Genomic DNA, 21,896 nt, shown 5'->3' on the forward strand with positions numbered 1-21,896 from the left:
GAGATATTTTGATATTTCACTTGTGCACGAGATCTATCAATCGTCATCATTTGGCGATTGCTTATGTTTACTCAAATCTATTAAATCGTGTTGTGGTGAATATATGCAATAACAGTCTCTAGCATCTAAGCATGTCGTTCTTGGCATCAATGGTGTTTAACACTCTTGATTTATTCTAGTATTGGCGAACATCTCTACTAGCTATAGACCGTACAGTCTATACCCTCCATACCCACACCGGACAAGTCCCTTTGGCAATTGTACAATCAGCTACCATATGGCCTACATTGGCCTCCCCTCCCACATCTATATGAAACCTACTTTACGTCCACCGTATGCCAACATTTCCTACCCCCACCATACAACCTTAGGTATTATTGTACATCATATGCACAACTTTCCACTTCATATTGCCAATTATTCGTCATCCACTTCTAACCACAATTCACTACCCTAGCTCATTATACACACCCACTTCTTGTCATGCACCATCCCCGTCATACGACCAATAGACTCTAACGTACATTGCACATTGCAATTATTTAATCCTTCTCTGTATGCTACTTGTAACATCCACTTTTTCCAGGTATTAACTAACATCTAACATAACCAAGTATTACAGATATTACTTCATTTTCATAGGAAGATAGTTAAATCAATTTCGTTCATATGAATGAGATTAACAGTTAAAATCAGTTAAACAAAATTTATTAACTAAAAATTGAAAACACCATCAATGAATTTACTATGGAAATTAAAATCTACATACCATGGAATTCGAGACCGAAATCAATCTAGGGATGCTTCTACAACCACCCAGGTTAGTCCACAAATACCACTATAACAATATCATATGACGACTACCATCCAATACTGCTATATCAAAATCAAATAATGATTACCATTAAATACCATTATATCAATTAAGGCATCAAATACCACTGTATCAAGTAGGGCATCGATTACCATTGGATCTTTTAGGGCATCAAACTCCATTGTATCACTTAGAGCTTCAGATACCACTGTATCATTTAGGGCATCAATTATCAGTAGATCATTTAGGGCATCAGATACCACTATATCATTTAGAGCTTCAGATACCACTGTATCATTTAGGGCTTCAGATACCACTGTATCATTCATTTCCTTCCAATTTGCTAAACTGTGGCATTAACATAAGATTAGAAGATATGCTCATAGTCATTATTCTTATATATGAAAAACTGAAATAACAATCCTATAGATATATTCCATATTTAGTTAGAAGATCAACCGATCTAACTGGATGCCAATTGTATTAACGATAAGAATTGCTTTCATTTAAAGAAATAACTATAACGATGATACAACTCAATTAATCTTACCTTCTACTTGAACATACATCATAAAAGTAAAAATACCTGTTTCCGACAAACATTTGAATGCATAGCCTATCTTTGTCTATTGCACATCCGACAACTTTAGGGAGAGGTGAAACATTGTCAAGGGCTTAACCACCCAACCTCGGACCATAACTTATCCTCTCACAATCTCTAATGAGAAAGACCCTCCCTACCCGGAATAGACAGGGTACATCTTGTCATCCACTGAGCATCCTAGTATCTAATCACACTTAACAGTACGAGTATACAATAAATGTGATGATGCATAAGCTATTGAATAAGATTATTTAATTTATTTAATCATATCTAATTTCCACTTTCGTGTTCTTGCAGGTTTCATCTCACCTCTTCACCTTTACATGGCTATACAGCCGGTGAGTCCTTGGTGCTTGGAACTTCTAAGCAATCTGCTCTGTGCATAATTTCTAAAAGGATTCATTGATTAGTAAATCTTATCACAAACTGTGATTTGGAAGAATATGTTCTTGAGACCAGTTGAAAATATTATTGAATTCTGATTTCCAAACAGAATATTTCATTCAAGTTTATTGCATTTAGATAGCTCTCTCTTAAGAGGTTCTATTCGACTTTTTCTATAATGATTTTGGCTGTTATGATAGTTAAAATAAATTAATAACAAATGACCTGGAACATTCAGCAAGGCTTATAGCATAATGAGAGTGAAATCTGAAAAGGGAAGAGGTCTCTAAACCTAGCTGGCCACTATGGAAATCAAAAAAAAATATTGGAATAACACAATCTGGAATGATTAACACATGACCTGATATAAATTTGGAACTGTGTGAAGTTTGCAAGTTGATTTGTAATCAGCTCCTCTCCAGTTGCTTGTAGACGTCACCACAATGTATAAAAACTTATACCCTCAGCAAGAAGACCATATACAGTAGAGAGTATAGAATGGTGCTGCTATGATCAAGGTGCTTAATGATATTGCAGGTATCTGCTATGTCTATTGCAGAGAATTGACTGGAAAAATGAACCCAATAAATAAGGAGGAAATGCAATATTAAAAGGAAGAAGCGGCAGTGAGTGTTCTCTTGCCCCTATGTCTCCTCCGTCAAGAAGGCAGTCAGGCGTATGAATGTTATTACTGAATGTATCCTCCCAGGTAGTCGGGTGATTGAAAAGAGATACCTCTATCTCTCACTCACAATTTCTTATAAAAGAATAATGTGACTCTTGGGCTACCAAAACATAAAGAATTATCTTGGCAATTAAAAACACCAAGTGTTCAATCGGTTACAAACAAGGAAAAGAATAAAAGATGGAAAAAGAGTTGGAAGGTTATAGTTCAATTATTGTTATAATTTATATTTACATATGTACATGTAAATATATTAGTGTGGTGACATCCTTCTTTTTTTATATTATTTAAAATATAATGGTGCCACTTCATTTTTATATCTATATGTACGTATATACATATATATTATAATAATATGGTGAAAGATCATTTTATATCCTGAGGTACGTTTTATAATTCAATTAAATTATTTTACATTTTAAATTATTTATTTAATAGCTCATGCGGTTTCATCGATTGTATCCTGATGTTCAAGTCACTAAATCCTCAACTATGGTGATTCACGATTCATACCCATTTGCCCAGTGATAGTGATGCTCTTGTGTTCAATTCTTTTCTGACAATGCTTCGACCCCTTTGACGTGCTTCCTACAAGGAAATACTCCGTGGTTAAGTCATATTTCCATAACAAGTTATTTAATCATAAATAATCATAACAACTAACTGCCTATTCAATTTCATGAATTCATGATAAATAATTATAAGGACTAACCATCTTACCATTTCACAGGATTATAACAAATTTAACTGTCAACTAACTTCATGTGAACCACAACGACTATATTTTAAATTAGGTCAAAAATTGGGATGTAACACTACTTAATGCACAATTGAAAACATTACAGTAGTATCGGAGTTGGTGATCTTGCCAGCCTATCGGGTATTGAGATCAAATCATGGCACCCAATGATGGTCTAAAAGATGCACTGAGAGAACTAAATAGGAAGTAAAGAGAAGCTTCACTTGTGGATGGAAAAGATACTCAATCTCTTGACTGAAGCAAGTATGAAAGGAGTTTCACTATGTTTCAAGGAAAAGTCATAGAGGACGACTTTCACTCCTAGGGTCGCGCATCAGGAATTGCAAACACCCACTTTCGTTGAGTCTTAGAGGCACATCAAGCAGGATCGGGTGATTGGTAGATTGGAGAAGGACATATCTCTGAAAAATTATATAGGATTGCGAATGAAGTATCCATCATCTAAGCATCGTGTGTAAAGTGGGAGATTGATAAGTGGCTACACGATGAAGCCAGCTCCACATCTTCACTACAATCACAAAAGGATATTGACAAGCAAGAGAGATTGTAATGGTCCCTTCAAGTGGACAAATTGTTCATGATTCAAAAGAGAAGAAAGAGGTCAAGGAACAAGACAAAACAGCAGATTTGAAACAAGATGACAACCAAACCAGCATTGAAGTGAACTAACAAAATGCTATCTATGCATGGAATAAGAGCAAAGTTATGAATCTAAAAAAGAGCGTGGACAATAATCTAGAGTCACATAAATGGAATCATGAAACTTTAGCCAAGTTGTTTGTAAGAACAATCGCTACTGTTGATTGATTCTGGATTTTATCCTTCAGTAGTGCTCATGGTGTGAATAACTACAATCTTTCCATCTAAGGGACTTCCTCATGAGAGCAATAGGGTTTGCCTATGCTATGAGGTTCCAAAAGAGGTTGATGGACCTGATGGCATTGATGTATTTTATGATTGGCATCTTTGGGATCCTAGTGATTCCAAACACAACAATGTTAATATCAAAGTGGAGCAACAGAAGTTTGATGACAATGTGTTGCCGCAATTCACTCATCTTGCCTGTGTGTTTGATTTGGGACCCTGGAGCTAATGGCCCTTCATCTATGACAGATTGTTTGAGGGCAAACAATCTTTGGACAGCATGGATTTGTCATGTCCCCAAATTTTGATGCTATTATTTAATTTATTTAATTAATTAATTGTTCCCAAAATTTAAATAATATACTTAAAGGACATTTAATTAATTATTTTAATTAATTAATGTGGAGCCCAAATTAATCAAGTAATAAAATAATATTGTCGGTATGTTGAAAATCTCTAGATGCTTCTTGGAGGCCTTTATAAGATGGTTGGGCACTGTAATTCATCATGGATTGGATTTGATTTATCTTTGTATTTCTAGAGGCTAAAAGGCTGAGGATGTTGTGCGTAGTTTCCAAGGTGGAAGGCCCTCACTACTCTGCTTAATGTTGTTTTGGTGGTCCAGCACCACCCTATTCTTCCAATAGAGATATCATGATATTTCACTTGTGCACAAGATTTATTGATCGTCGTCATTTGGCAGCTGCTCCAATCTACTAAATCATGTCGTGGCAAATATATGCAATAATTGTCTCTAGCATCTAATCACATTGTTCTTGGCATCACTACTGTTTTACACTATTGATTTATTTTGGTATTGGTGAACATCCCTACTAGCTACAAATCATATAGTCTACCGTTCACACCCATGCCCGAAAAGTCTCATTGGCTATTGTACGGCTTATGTTGGCCTCCCCTTCCATCTTCCTAGAACACCCCTCTCCTTCCACCGTACAACAGCATTTCCTACCCCCATCATACAGCCCTAGGTAACATCGTACACATACACCCAACTTGCCACTTCAAACCACCAACAATTCATTGTGCACTTCCAACCATCATTCACTACCCTTGCTCACCATATTGACCCAATTCTTTCCATACACCTCCATCTATGTCGTACGACCAAGAGACTCTACCGTATATTGCAAGTTGGGATTATTCAATCGTTATCCATATGCTACTTAACGCACAGTTGGGAACATTACAATTACAGAGAGAGACCATAGATGAATCAACAAGTAATTTAGAAATGGGATGAATCAATTATGTGGACATATAAACCAATATTAATCATATAGTCCTCTCTATGAACAAAGTAGCGTTAATGCCCGATCGCTATTTTTTTGTAAAATAAACAACATTTACAAGTTGTGTAAGAGCATAGAACTTATCTATGTATAAAACGGATGCCAAAATCGACCTTTCAATACTCTATAGTATCAACCAAGATAACTTTCTTAATTTTTGCACCAAAATCATTACATGGTTAAAAAGTGAAATATGATTTAAACTGATGTAAAGTTGACTTATCTACACTTAAAGGAGTGGCATTCAAATGATTTTCATAGTTGTATAAAGAACATTTTAATGTTACACACATGGCTATTGAAAAGGATTTGGATCAATATTAATCATATAGTCCTCTCTATGAACAAAGTAGCGTTAATGCCCGATTGCTATTTTTTTGTAAAATAAACAACATTTACAAGTTGTGTATGAGCATAGAATTTATCTATGTATAAAAGGATGCCAAAATCGACCCTTCAATACTCTATAGTATCAACCAAGCTAACTTTCTTAATTTTTGCACCAAAATCATTACATAGTTTTAAAGTGAAATATGATTTAAACTGATGTAAAGATTGACTTATCTACACTTAAAGGAGTGGCATTCAAATGATTTTCATAGTTGTATAAAGAACATTTTAATGTTACACACATGGCTATTGAAAAGGATTTGGATCACATGACATTGACTGATTTAATAAACAGACTCCTCTTAATCACGAGATTTGTAATTTGTGGCTCACTGATTCAATTTTTTCCTAGAGATAATAAATATCTTTAAAGTTACATGCACCAATGATCAATGAGAGCAAACATCATTGGTCCAATTCTAAAATTATAGAAAGCAACAAAAATAAGTGGTGCTTACCTGCTGAGTATTGGTTTGAAAGAAAGAGTTAGCTGATATTTCAAAAGTAAGTCCTCTTACAGTCTCTGTTATGCTATTATTACCATGCAATACATATTCCTCTTCCCCAATCGATGTGTTTCCAACAGAAGTATTAACATTATTTAGAATGCTCACCTGCAACATACCAAATGTTTGCTTATAAATAAGTATATAGTGTACTTCTTCAAGAGTAAGAAGATATTTTTATAAGAAAAATTGTTTAGAAATTCAGAAAAAATAAAGACAGACATACGTCAACTGTCACCAAAGTTGAATAATTAGAAATATACAACATGGTAACCAGTACCAAATACTTGTCAGTTTTGAAATACATCCTAAGACATCTGCTTCTAAAATGTTTCGTTCAAAAGGGAGGATGCTTAAAATCAGTAAGCTTCCCAAAGCTTCAATTTGGATGGGCTATTTAAGCTCATTTGAAAATCCAAAATCAATATACATGCAAGGCCTGTTTTTAGGCTGTTATATCGAATGTGAGAAAACAAAACATACACAGACATATATAGAGACAACGATAGGAGGTAGAGTAACCCAAAATGGGTTCTTACACATAAAGATTGTACACAATACATCTATGTCAAACACCTGCAACCCATGAAGTATAATAAGTAGTAATCATGCATTTAAAGGAAAATAAGTATATACTCTCAATCTGAAATTATACGTTCTGGTAAAGAACAAAATTTATTTATTTAATTAACTTGCCAATCCATCAAAATCCTTAGGATCGGTAAATATTCATTTGATTTCCGTATAAGCGATTATATCAGGGAGTAGTGGCAACACAGGGTAGGGAGGTTCAGCAATACTAGTTCATTCAATTAAGTACCCCAACCCAAGTTGGTTTGCTTGTGGACCAAGGAGTCGAATTGACTTAGATGGTTGTTCGGCACTCTTGGGCTTAGTTGTGGGAGACACTCCCCAAGCATCCTACAATGCTTACCCATCAAATCCTAATATGGTTGGCTATTGGAAATATACTTTAAAGATGGGTCTAATGCATTCAGGATACTTTGTTTTCAATAATCCCAATTTTCTCTTACTTTACTTGCTAGTATGTAATTTATTTATAGAATACTCTTTGTAAATAAGTTGTATAGTCGAAATTGTTTATTTTGGGAAAAAATCAGGCATGTCCAAAAAAGAGGAGATTACAATACTCAACCAATAGCAACTTTGTCAATATGCATGTGTGAGGATTAAATTATGAATCAACACACAATAGAACTTATATAGCTAATGAATTCTTGCATGAAAATAAATGAAGGAAATTACATGATACTTCTACTCTAAATAGGAAATTACACAAGCTTTACTACAAATTAATCTTATCTGCTAAATCTAGTTAAAAAGTGAGTTTTATAGAATATTTTAACTCATGTTGTTTTTGAAGTTTGGTCACATTTCTTAAAAGATGATCTCCAAAGACTTATCAAAAGTCCAATATATTTTTTTGTTTAACATGGGTGCAGTTTATGAAACTTTGTTGTGCTTTTTGAAAAACACTTGTAAACAACGTGCTTTATATTTTAATTCAAGTGCAGCCTTCACACTTTTTTGTTGACAATTGGCTAATGAAGATATGTAATTGTTGTCATTTATGGCAACACATGATGTACATGCTTGTAGGAAAGCTCAGAAATAAAGATAATTATCTTTTGGTACTCAGAAAATTGTCTAAGTATGAATTTGGTTTATAGCAGTATATTGTTTTGTATGTAACTTGTTACTAACATCATATTATGACTAGCGAAGTTAGATGGAGATTGTATACATGTTGATGATGACGTGTATAACCTCGGAAGTGAATACTGACTATATGGAAAAGAGATATTCATGTTTTTCTAGTGAAGCAGAACAGCGGAATTAAAGGAAGGAATTATTTTGTTTACAAAATAATTACTTGACCAATTAGGGCCGACATCCTAGATGTTTACTCTAAGCTGGAAAAGTATATTATGGTCTTAGCCGACCTAGTAGCAATTTGTGAAAAGGCATGGTATTTATGCAAAGGACATCTTGCGAATTCAAGTATGGTAATTGTGCAAGTATTATGATATGCGAACTTTTGTGAAGCGATATATGTGAAGTTTTGTAAAGCTATTTTGTGATCCGAGATCGAGCTGAAGATCAAAGATCAGTCAAAAAAAAGGGGAAGTTACAGCACCTATATACCAGAGGTCTAATTACTTGTTTGGACAGTGAGCTCTTCTTGTAATTGGAAGTGCATGTTTCGGCAGTGGGCTCATCTTGCATCTACTATACTACAACTCCTAATGGGGTTGGAATCTTCTAACAGGGATTCAAAGTCTCCTAACAGGGACTCTCTATACTGAATTTCCTCATTGACTCCTAACAAGGTCCATCCTCTAACAAGGAACATATATATCAGTATATTATCTAGTGGGTATCATCCCCGCCGGGGTTTTCCCTTGGCCAGGGTTTCCCTAGTTAACAAAATATGGTGTTATGAGTTATATTTGTGCATGGTTATTGTTACTGTTCAACATTACTTGTTTACTTTCTTATGTATGGTTCAAAGTAATTGATAATATCCAGTTGGCGACTAAAGTTTGTAAATTACTGATTCACCCCCCCCGCCCCCCTCAGTAATTCCTATTTATAACATTTTTCAAATATGTTGTCCAAGATGTATAATGTTCTCCATAATGCAATTCCCTATGTGTTGGCTGACTTTTTAAAACCTTGACAACAAACTTTTGTGTTACCTCCTCTTTATGCATTAAAATGTACCTTTTTCTTTTGGACAATTTCCTTGTGTTGATGCACCTATCTTCAAATGATGCTTGGATTATTCATTTTGTCTTGAATTCTTTCAATGTTGGCATCAAACATTTAACATTATTCTTTGTTTTAAATGATGATGTCAATCTGTAACCTGACTGCTAATCTAGAAAGACAATAAGGATTTGCCAAAAGCATAGTTTCCCCTTCCTAAGCTAGTTCAGCATGGTGGAGACATTAGCCCATTCAGCCAATTCCCACAGAGTTAGGGAATCATATTAGACAGTTGAATGAGCATAACCTTTTTCTGAAGCATTTTCAGTTTAATTATCCTGCGCTTACTATTTTTAGTCAATTATGGGCACTGGTAGAATCCTTTGGCATGCTTGCCACTTCTAGGATTATCGGTGAGTCCATTTTTATGGATCATCTCAAATTCGATATAGTCCAAGAACTTTATATTAAATAACAAAAAGGTAATGAAGCTAAATTAAAGATTAACTTTATCATTATTTTTATTTATTTATTTAAAGGGTCTATAGAGACCAAATATTAAATTAAAAGGGATTTTTTCAATGGATGTGTCTTTATCATTGAATGATACATTGGAAGATTAAAAAGGAACTGATTCTTAGTCAACAAAAGCCACAACAAATCCCAAGGAAATAGTAAAATAGCTAAAAAGTAGTTTTAAAAAAAAATGAAAAAGAAAAAAAACACTACCTAAAAATGATTTTTCCAAAAACAGCAACTAAAAAGCTATAAAAGAAGGTTTAGGGCTCTCATTTTGGCATGTTGAGTTTGAATTTTGATATAACTCCTGTTTGGAGGCGATTGCTTCTTCGTCTTTGGTTTGTTAGGACAAAAACCATTCCAAACGACATTCTCCATGTTGTTGAGAGATATAACTAGAGAATACTCTGGTAAATTTATTTAGAGGTCACATTTGGGCATATTGGAGTTTACATTTTCAAATTTGTAGAGCTTAATGGATATAAAATTTCAAGAGAATGACTTTGGAGAAGATTGAACAAGGTTAAACTTCTATTTATTTGGTTGTATCTTCTTCTTTATTGGCCATATCACTTCTTGAAGTTCAACATGAGGATTCTAGGGCAGCCGTTGAGGATTTAAGAGCTGATACCTTTAGAAATCCCTAAGGCTTCGAGACCATTCTCTTACGCATCAATTGCCCACGAGACAACACTCTGAGCAGCTCATCACTTTGTTTTTCATAGTTGTTTCTCCTATGAGTGGCACGATGCGGTTGTTTCACACCCCTTCTAGTCTCTCCAAGTTTATGGTACTTCACAAGACCTTCACCCAGCGGCATCTATCTTCCTTGTCTTCTAGAGGCTTTCAGAGACAGCTCAGGACTCACATCACCCTAGGGCCTATCCTTCGGTTCAGAACTTTTTCTCAGCTGCCTGAGGCAATTAGTTGGTTGTTTGGTTTGTTGTAGCTTTTTGCTCTTGTTTCATTTTCTTTCTTTAGGCATTGTTTAGTGTTTATGTTGTGAGTTGGTCTCCTGCTTTGTTTTGGCAATCCCTTGGACCCTCTTCTTGGTCTTTTGTTGGACATTAATGAAGTTGTCTTATCTTATGATCTTCATTTTGACCTCCATAAGACCATCCACTAGTCTTTCCACCAAGGCCTCTTCCATTTTGCTTGCTCTCAAACTTCTTGTTGAGTCTCTATTTTACATTCAAAGAAAATTGATATGCTCCTACACATATTTTCCTACTTGCTTTAACCCTTGCATTTTCTTCAACAAATCAAGCTCGTAGTCAATAGGAATGAATTGACTCTTCAATTTATCCACCACACAATACCACTTGTTATCTTGTCCTTCCATCTCCTATTTATCTCCAACTCAACTTCCTACCACCAAATTTTAGCATGACCTTTCAACTTGGTCGTTGAGAAATTAACACCCTCAAGATCTTTTTCATACTCAATACTCTTCCATATCATTGATCCAATCAATCAACTATTCTAGATTATGATTTCCAAAAAATCTGGAAACTTCAGTCTTTGGTCTCTTTCCAAACTCAGGAATGACCCTCAAAGACCTAGCCTTGTCAAGATTTTTGGTCAGTTCTTGCTCATTTTTAAATTGTCCTTTAGACTCATCCTCATTTCCATCTCTTGCCCTAATATCAGCTCCTTGACGCAACTCCTCTTGCAATGCTTGCACTTGTCTTTGAAGGGCTCTAAGATGCTCTTCTATCATGCCAACAATTCTTCCATTATGATTCCTTCGTAGAGGAATTTTCCTAACTTATTTCTCAAACCTATAAACACAGCCTTGATGTAAACTGCCTCACATTTAGCAATTTGTTTACGCACTATCGAACTTTAGCTCTAATACCACTTGACGAAGGGATAATCCCATTATTCAGCCAAAGAAACACAACACAACAGAGAACTAAATGGAAAATTGTAAGAACAGAAATATTTTCTTTCTATTATATCAACCACATGGGCATTCTTATAACAATAATCTGCTGGACAGAGCCACAAACTACACTTCTGCAACTTAGTACTGAAACCCTCCTTCATCCTCGTACATGTAGCACCAATAACTGCCTTAGAATTTCATAGAAAGTTGAACTTTCCTCTTTTGATGCCCAGTAATTCATTAGTTCAATTTCCCACGTAAGTGAGTTTTCTCTCTTCATTTTTTATTGAAACTTAAGTCTTGTGGTACAACTTCTAGAAGCCATAACTTTTGACTCAGGCATCCAGTTTGCTTACTTGATAGATCATTGCAAAGCTTGTGAAGAGATCTAGAATGAAGCATAATCTAAAGAATGATGTTGGGACTTCAGACATTTCTGGGGAATGTCTTCAATTTTGAGTTTAAAGCTTCACTGGAGAAATTGTCTTAGACAAACATGTTGATATCTTTCCAACTGCTCAGGGTATCAAGGTGATTCTTTTGCCAGACATCTTATTTTTCAATTACGCTCCTTGTGACCATTTGTTGTCCATATAACCCCAAACATGAAAAGGTCCTGAAAAACAATGTGACTGTTTTCATTGTCTTTATCTTCCATACATCTTATATTGTGCAAATATCATAGTGGGCTGTCAAAAATCTAAACAAAAATATTTATTTTTGTGTGATGCATGATTGCTCCTACACCTTGGGTGCTCCTACATCAATGTAGGAGGCATAGATTAGTTATAATCATCATCTTGAGTATCATGTTCCTGCTGAAGACTATTGGAGGTATCCCCTTGAAGTGGCATATTATTATGATATATTTGCAGCATATTTTATATTGTATTCTTCTCTTGTGCAGGTTACTTAACATCTATAGCTAAAAAATTAGTAGAGATCCTTGGGATTATGCAAAACCAGATCTGCCTAATACAAAAAATTCTAAAACACATCTCAACAATTTTTTATTAAATTAAATTAAATTAAAATTTCAGTTGCACCACTTTTCTCTAACAAGTATAATTTGAACTGTTACTCACAGGTAAAGCTGTTGTAAATATTCTGCAGATTCTGATAATAGGATTCGACTTCAAATGCAAAGACTGGATTGGCACTGGAATAACTTTGGCAATAATACTTATATTCAGGCTTTTATTATTGCAGATGAGACAACTGAAGATCCTGGTATATGTAAGTACTGAAGTACTGAAATGCAGCAGATAACTCGTGAGGCTAAGAAGACCTGAAGAACAGACTGTAGGTGTATTGTATGTCGCCAGACTGCCTTCTCAACCCCGTCTATATATCCATATCATAGGGTATGTCCCTTAAGGGACATCACCCTTAGCATTAACAAGTAATTAAAATACCTAAAGTTGGCGACCATAGGATAAATATTAGTTAGTACTAACTAATGTTAGTTAAGTAAAACTAAGACCTGTTATACTCTGATCGCCGGCACCTTTAGAGCAGGTATAAGTAATTACCAATGCCTTTTAATGAAGTATATGCCAATGAGAGTTAGGCACAGTCTGCACCCATAGACCTGTAGATTATCCAGGTTAATTCTTTAACAGCTGTATAGCTATTACATATATGAGTGATAAAATATTCATAACAATGGAGAAAAAATAAAAGAAAATAAGATAATGATGTAAGAATAAAATGCACAATCCTATTTACTCACAAGATGTATCATAATAGTTTTACTCGTCAGTGGCAATAAAATAGCTTTCAGATTCTTACCACTTCTGGAATGTTGTCAACAATTTTCTTCACTATAGGCTGGAGCAATGTGGGTTTATAACTGGATGTCACTATATTGACCATGATCTGTAACAATTCTGTGTCATAATCTCTGTAGAGGCAAAGCAGATCAAATCATGATTACCAGGTTTATGTTATCTCACATTTGGCCTCAAGACAGATGCCAAATACTGACACAAATAAAAGTATTTTCTAAAATGTAACTTGTGACTAAAGAATTTACCTCAAGGAATTAGCAGTCTTCTTTTTATTACACTCCTATTCTCTGTTGTTATTTATTATTCTGTTTTCTATTATTTCCAGAAGCTAAGTTAATAATTACAAGTTTGACCATAAAATGCAAAAGTTTCAAAGAAGAAGACTAGACTTAAATAAGCGACGAAATTTACTCAAACTAGGAGCTGTTTTGTCGCATACAAGATACGTATTGAGTCTCATTAAAAATAAAAAATTTATTTCAATAAATATCAAGTCAATCAAACTTCAAAGAATTTAATGAAATGGGATTGCATTTACCATATTTTCAAACAATAGTAAACAGCTTACCATGTACTATCTGAATCTTACTGACACACTAAAAGTCTGTTCAACAATAATTGAACCCAGACTCTAATAATTTCTTACAAGAAGACCGAGAGGTTTATGACCGAACAAGTATTCCCAAGTCTGAATATCTATAAACCTCTCGTTGATAAAAAGAAACAAAGGTCATTCTAAAAGCTTATTTGTGTTCTCTTTCTTTTACATAATAGTTTCTGTGTTACCCCCATCCTTTGCATAGTTTATCAACATTGCATTACACACAGGTGTCATCAAAGGCAAAACTGAGGCAATGATCCTATGAAGGAACATCGTCTTATTTAGAAAACTTCACAATTTTCCAACATCAAGTAAAGCATAAAAATGATATGGAAAGCTGCCAAGAAATATATCAAGATCCCCAGATCAGAATTTGAAAATCTCATGTCACCCATCAGCAGATGATATCAAACACTAAGGCTATTAAAAAGCACAATTGGTCACAAATATATCAAATGTGATATAAAGGAAGTTTATGGGAACCATTGATAAATCTTTAATTGACTTAATAAAAAAATATAACTACTACAGGTCATCATCAATCTTTTCAAGAGTCAAAACTACTATGGTGCCAAAGGTAGTATGAAATATATGAGGCAAATACAATAACAAGCATCAATTATTAGGTATGATTTGCAAATAGACTAACAATGGGAAGACGCGATTAAGATAAACTACAACCGCTGGCATGAGAACCAATATTATTTCATCAAGAGTGGTCCAAGAATATTAAGTATCACAGCAGAGCAACTTGATAAACATCATTCATATACAAACACCAAAACAAAGATAAAAATGACCAAATTCAACAAGACCAACGATAGAAAAGCGACCATTGCATGGCGAGCATTTCATCAATAAGAAGGTGATAAGTATTAAGATGGTACAAGTCGGCGATTAAGGAATTGGAATCATGAGGCAGCTATCAAAGCTAAAGCAGCAACTTGAAGAGATAACATCTTATAATTATATTGTCAACTGGTCCTCTCAAGTCACTTTGTTATTGTCCTCGAGGTCACTGTCAAATACCACTCCCTGTTGGTCGAAGGTACGACCCATTATGTCACCAACTCGCCTATTCTTACTACCTCAAACCTCCAAATTTAAACTTAGCCAACGGCCTCAAAATGTTAGATGCCTAGCTTGAATGGATTGTGGAGTATAATGTAACAGTAATCATTTAACGGTAGTGCCTAGGTCAAATTATAAACGAAATAACATAAATAACCAAAGATGCAGAGGATCACATAACTCAATAGATGACAAATGATATGTCTTTCATAGCATAGTGTGAGTTGTGCATCAGATGTGGCATTTTAGATGCTAGAGTTTATACTAAACTTCAAGGTAGGAAGAGTATATAATTAGGCAGGTGGTCTATCTGAAATTATTCTTGATTTTGCCAACCTTAGCCACAAGGCTTTTTACATGACACAAAATGCCATCATGTTATTTTTGGATGTTATTCATCAACAGGTGCCTTCTAACAGGCAAGGAAACCTTCAACCCATTGTCCAAATCGAGCCAAGTTGGCTGACAGCTTTTTATCGAGCACACCTTGGCACAAATGCAATTAGTGACGTGGTCGCACCAGCTCTATCCAATGCACCACCACAAACAAGGCATAGGCATCAAACTTCCTGTCGCAAACTAACAAACCTAGAACCAATCACGATGATACGCCTACCATCACAGTTTCATCCTCATCTAGTGAGGAGAGTTCCTCAGACAGTTTGAGCTCCAAAGATTCAATGGTAGAAGCTTAGTCAGAGTTAATGGGTCCCTTTGAAAATCAAGAAAGTGTTGGTTAACAGTTTGTCCCTCTTGCTAACTTGGCATTACCTTGACTCTAGATGCCCAAAATGTGAGGAAACAAAAGGATGTTAGCAACAAATGGGTCAGTGTATGTGTTATATCACTGCTCTCTGAATTGTAAGGTACAGCTCCCTTATATGCAATATATACAATGAATTGTGTTTTTAATAGATCATTGGAATATGGGGTATGCTCTTAACCTAAGAGCAAAAAAAGATAAACCAGGATGTTCATAACTACAAACACTCCAAGCAGAAATTGATTTGGGCAACTTATAACATCCAGCGGAATGGATATCACAAGCTACCTTGAAGTTCTTCTAACATCTACTCCTACTTCTAAGTGCAGATTTACCATCTAAGTGCAAAAGAGGAATGAAGAGATATGCACATGAGGGCAAATGGAATTGCTTTCACTATCAGCCTTGAATGAAATAAAATCCAACCAATAACTAATAGATTCATATACATTTATCTTTCATGTTCCCAATGAAACCATCTAACATGATATGAAATGAACAAGAGAGGAAGTAGAATCATATATGAGGAAAGTAAATGCAATCACTTCTACTGCAAATATCAAAATGAAATGGAATCCACTTGATTATCATAGGATCACATATAATTGTCCTTCAACTCTTAATGTAGAACTAATCTATGCATGGGCAACAAAACATGACAAGCAAATAGGGTAAATGGAATTACAGACCAATTCACCATCAAGTTTGCCGACCCCTTTCATTATCAAATGAGGTTACCTTTATAGTTTGTTGTTATCCATTCTTATTTCTGGTAGGCCAACAGTCACAAATAGAATATAAAATGAGAATAAAATATAAAATTATCCAATCTGTATCGTGATATGAGCACGTAGTACCTCTTCTACTAACGATTTTGAATCCATGGTATTCTTGAAAATGCCCAATGCCTTTTCAACTTCCTGTAGTCTCAGAAAATCCTATGAAAATCGTTTATTCTTCATCTTTTGTTGTTTCGCATCAAATACATATATTTCATATTACAACGGTCACTATGTTTTCAAATTCTGGTCGTCGATCTCTAATTAACGATCGCGATTTAAACGTTATGACTTCCTTTATAACTTCCTCTATGGGTCCCTTTGTGTACACGTGTTGAACTATTGCTTTGTTGAATAGAATAATGGTCGAGCAACTTTACATAGCGAGATAGCAAGAGACGTAGATCTTTTCCGATCTGATGATGATAATAAAATAAGGTTAAGTATCTTTGTTTCACAACGCGGGTCCCTTTTTCCAACTAGGCACATCATGGCAAATAGTTGGCACGATACCATTGCTTGGAGAATCTGACATTGACTTTCTTTCTTTCGTGGCACTTCGTGACTAGATTCTGACTGCGCTTCGTGAAATGTGATGGCCCACCAGACACGTGTCTTCGCGTCGCTTTGTCACATAAATGAACAAACGAGCATCTTTATAAAGCAACATTACGACCTCCATAGATCTTCTTTGATATGACGACTGAAGGCATCTAACTTTTGTTTAATATTTGAATGGGACCCAATATGACAGGTAAGCATCTAACTTTCAACTAGCCAATAGCATGCATTCTTTCATTCAATTGACTTTTCAACTTAGTGATGTGGATAATTAGATGTGTTTGATTAGTCGAATTGATTCTAACTTCGGTCTTCGCCACCTTTGACGTAATTCTTTCACCATTTCTGCATTTTTTAGTGCTCACTTTGCATCGAATTCAACTGATTTCGCTTGTACTCATTCTCATGATCTGTATTTTGTCTTTAAGCCTCAATCCTCGATATTCTCTGTTGTTTTTTGCTCTAAATATGTCTGTGATACTTTCATTCTACCTGCGCTATGTCTTTAATGGAGCACTTGATCATAGAGTTAGGATTTCATATGAATAGAACTTGATTCTTTCTTTCTCTCTCATCTAGGGTATGCAGAAACTTACCATCCCAAATCTTAGTCACCTAGACTGATTGAATCTATTTCATTATTCTTATATTCCCACCTAGGCAACTCAAGGATAAAGATGAGAGAGGAAAAACCCTAATGGAAGCCTAGACCAGACACATGTAAAACATTGACACAACCCTAATCCTATGATCTTGAAAAATATAGGGGATTGATATCATGGCAACAGAAAGCACTGCAACGAGTAGTTGAAGGAAACTCCTTTGAACCGACCTTCCTATCCATAGCTAGATTGGTGGCAATGAGCACTCTCATATTTGGCACACCTATGGCTATTCTTGCCCAATGAAAGGGTCTAGCAACCACACCAGTAACAAAAATGACAGTGGCTACTACAGTAGCAAGTGCCAAAACACTAGAAGTAACTAATGTCAAATTGGCATGTGCCAAAGTACCGTGTGCCAAACTAAGTGCCAACTCAAATACAATGGCTGCCACACCATTTCAGTGAAATGGACCAAGGATGGGCGATTGGCTTATAAAGTTCTAGGAAGTACCTTTGGCCCCTATATTGCCATCACCTAGCCTTATGGAGGATGTAGAGTTCACGAAGGATGTAATAGTATGGCACAAAGTAATTGCCAGCGAGACGCCCATGTGCGCAAACGAGTTGGTCAAGATTGGGTAGCCTAGTGATGAGTTTGTGGTTGTTAAACATATAATTGAGGCTAAGGCCAAGGCTAAAGTCACAAAGGAGACACAAAGGAGAAGCAAGGGCACATATTTGGTTTTCCAAGCCAAATCCTAATGATGCGCTACATTCATTACAACATCACTTCGTGGAATTGACCAATATTGTCATGCTTAATCATGAGATCGCACAGCTTGTTGGGCAGATAGATATTGGTTTGGCACCCTTCATCATCACCGAGGTGGAGCGTCCTTAAATTTATGCGAGATGGCTGCCATGACCAATTCGCATGTCACTTTGGAGTTGAGGGATGGTCAGCTACCGAGACCCCAGAGATGTTTGATGCTGCAATAGCGATTATCAAACAGTTCGAATGTAGGTTCTGATCTGAATTTTACAAAATTGCAATTAAGTTTTGAATGTCAATCTTCATATAAATCTTACAAAGTTCACAAATACAAATTTAAACAAACACTTAGTGACATTCTCAACCTATCATTTCTTCAAAACAATTCTAAAAGTAGGCACTCACATTGCAGTGATCATGTATCAAACACTTTGCATTCAGTCCCAGATATGAGAAATAAAGAATATTTCTTCAGTCATTACATCAAACTCTCGCCATGCTTTTCTATACTGCAAGGTACTCTTACTTCATTACAAACATATGTTCAAACACTTACATATATTATCATTCAAGCACAACTATTGACTTATTTTATTATTATATTCTTCAAATAAGAAACCAGATTCAACCACCTTGATTGTGTACACCAATATGTTTTGACAAAGAATATTATGAGTTATGAGAAGGTAATAAGGCACCTGGAGATAGTTGACTTGACTAGATGATGCATCACAAGCCCCGTCTCCTCAGAAGAAATGAACATTCAAAGATTGTAGACAGCATACAGTTATTACCAGATCTCTTATTCTGATCAAGATAACAATAATAAATCACCTAACCTGCAATTTGCCGCCCAAACGCTTCCAACATGTAATGAACCCCAGCTGGCTCAATTGGCAATGCTGATGAAATTATTTCTAATAAAAAAACTATATATATATATATATATATATATATATATATATATATATATAACTTTAAATTCATTATATTATGGATTTATACATCAATTTATTCTTCATGAGATGAAATGTATGGGTAGACAATGTCACTTATATAAGATTAGTATTAGTACATTAGGTGGATCATTTAATCCAATAAAAGTTTTAGAGTAATGTCTCAATAGAAAAGTGGAGATACTGTCTTGCCTAATTAGTAATCAAAAGTTGAGGTGACGACTTTATAGAGATGCAAATATCTTTCTAATACCTATATATGTCTAATACTTTGGAAATTAGATTAATTTATACTATTCTAAGAAGTATGTTTAGTCTCATTATTTAGTTAATAGTAAGGAAGGGATATGAATTTTGTGCAAACAACATTTTAATAGTTTATTGTTGTGCAAGATATTTAAACATCATCACATTTTCCTTCATGATAATACTTAGTTGAACAATGAAACAATATTAAGTTAGAGGGTAATCGCATTGGATTAATTGAGTTGATAATATTTAAAGATTAGATTATGTTAGAGAGACTTGGGCTATAATAAAGTGAAACTAATATTAAATCATTTAAAATTATGAAAGCACAAGGACGCACTAGAAGGAAGCTACGAAAGCCCAATCATGATGTCCATACACTTAAAAACCTGTGGAGAAAATTCAAGTGGTAGAGCTTAGCATACGAGTTGAGAGAAAACTGCAGGGGGCGGCCGTCCATGAAAGAAGAGATTTTTTTAGTATGTACAAGAGAGGAAGTACGGGGAAAAGCAATCCGTACACTAGAAAGGGAGGTGGAAGCACAGGAAGATTTTGCAACGTTCGTACGGACTAATTCTTTCATACAAGTTGCCTTTAAAATCGTCGTACAATTTGTTCCTGTCGTACGGGTAGTTCCTACCATACGGTCTATTCATGTCATACAAATTGTGCTTGTCGTACAGTCTATTCCTACCGTATGGGTTGTGCCTATCGTACAGCATGTTCCTATCATATAGGTTGTGCTTGTCGTATGACATGTTCCTGTTGTACAGACTACTCATGTCGTATAGATTGTTGTCATTGTCATATGGACTCCTGTACAGACCATCATATGGAAGGACGAGAATGTTTTGTGTCATCGTATGGAAGGACGAGAGAGTGTTTTGTGTCAACATACACACTGTTGTACGGACCAACGTGCAGAGGGGTGAGAGGGTGTTTTGTATCGGTGTACGAACCAGCATAGATAAGGCCCTTAACTAGGCACGGAACATTAAAAGAGTACAGTCCATAAATAGGAGAGAGGAGGAATTACTTGGTGACAGTAGGGGTTTCATTTCCTACCACGTGGATTGGAGAAGTTGTTGGAGGGAAAAAGACAAGACTATTGTCAGTTGGGCACTTGTGCATTATTCCACAATGGTTAATTCAATCTCAAAAACCCTAGCAAAGTGAAGATCTATGATTCTAAGAAGAAAAATTCAGCCTTGCCAGTGAGAGATGATGAAAATAACACACAAGAGTGACAAAGGTAAAATTGCAAAAAAGATTACGACTACCAATATTACTTTTGAAATAGTCAATCAGAAGGGAATGTCGTACATGGTGGGAGCGTGCAAAAGACAATCACCCTCTCAAAGAGGTACTGAGGAAAGCAGAGGTAGACGAAATTATTTCTATGCCCATATTTGATTTAAAAGAATTTGAATCTATATTATGTACCATGGTGGCTGGCTATGATAAAAAAAGCTAATCAATCCGTAATCCAGTATTTGCATCAAACTCTAACAATCTCCTACTCAGCCAATGAAATAACCAATGTTTTTGGAATCCCCGACCGACGATAGGAATTGACAAAAACCCTAATTACAATGGAGGGAAAAAAAAGTGGTTGGGATTAATGTGCACGAATGATCTCATGACACAAGAATGGGTTGATCTCACGAAACAAGAATGGGAAGGCATTCCGAAGAACAGTAGGGACCTCAAGAAATTTTTCACATCTAACAAAGAGTGGTGATGCATTGTAGACTTGGTTAAGTAGCAAGCTTATGGTTGGAAGTCGCACATCAGATATTGTTCGATGGATGTTGCCTGTAGTTGACAGATTGAAAAGGGGAGAGGTGTACAACTGGGTGCAATTTCTGTCAGAGAGATTATAAGAATTCATGGTGCTAGAGCATAAGGCATTCTACATGCCACACCATGCTATAGCCTTATTTCTAGAAACAGTTTGTACCCAGGTGGCCCCTGAGCATAGAGGGGCATTGGTTCCAGCAAACAGTGGAACCCTACAGGCCAGATATAAAATATTGGGTTCATATGTTCACCTTTGGAGTAGGATTAGGTAGAGGAGATCCACGGAAAAAAAAAGTGAAATAGGCAGCCGCACAAGTACTACAAGTAGCATTTGTTGAGAGTTCAAGTTAGGAAGAGATTGGAGAAGGTAGTTCAGAAGGGGATGAGTAGCACAGACACATCTTCCTCCTTAGACTCCCAGGGGGCAGAAATCCGCCTAAGTTACCTGAAGGACACACCTAGGGATGTCACTTTCCTACCACTAGCAAGATGACC

The 21,896-nt window shown here is 35.6% G+C and overlaps 1 protein-coding gene across 2 annotated transcripts in view; it reads right to left on the reverse strand.

The window, feature by feature from the left end:
• Positions 1-21,896, reverse strand: part of LOC149576141 (RNA methyltransferase family protein) — a 197,075-nt gene that overhangs the window by 42,672 nt on the left and 132,507 nt on the right. Inside the window, exons 5-7 of one of the 2 annotated variants that reach the window (XM_089816447.1) lie at positions 13,246-13,357; positions 6,270-6,425; positions 3,001-3,075 (exon numbers count right to left, since the gene is read on the reverse strand). In XM_089816447.1, the coding sequence (XP_089672573.1) occupies positions 3,001-3,075; positions 6,270-6,425; positions 13,246-13,357 (343 nt within the window). The remainder of the gene's footprint in view (positions 1-3,000; positions 3,076-6,269; positions 6,426-13,245; positions 13,358-21,896) is intronic. The other variant, XM_089816448.1, reaches the window with a different exon arrangement.

The sequence above is a fragment of the Cupressus sempervirens genome, chromosome 1, assembly GCF_028749045.1.
Source record: "Cupressus sempervirens isolate cs-2001-9-10 chromosome 1, ASM2874904v1, whole genome shotgun sequence".
NCBI classification, from domain to species: Eukaryota; Viridiplantae; Streptophyta; class Pinopsida; order Cupressales; family Cupressaceae; genus Cupressus; species Cupressus sempervirens.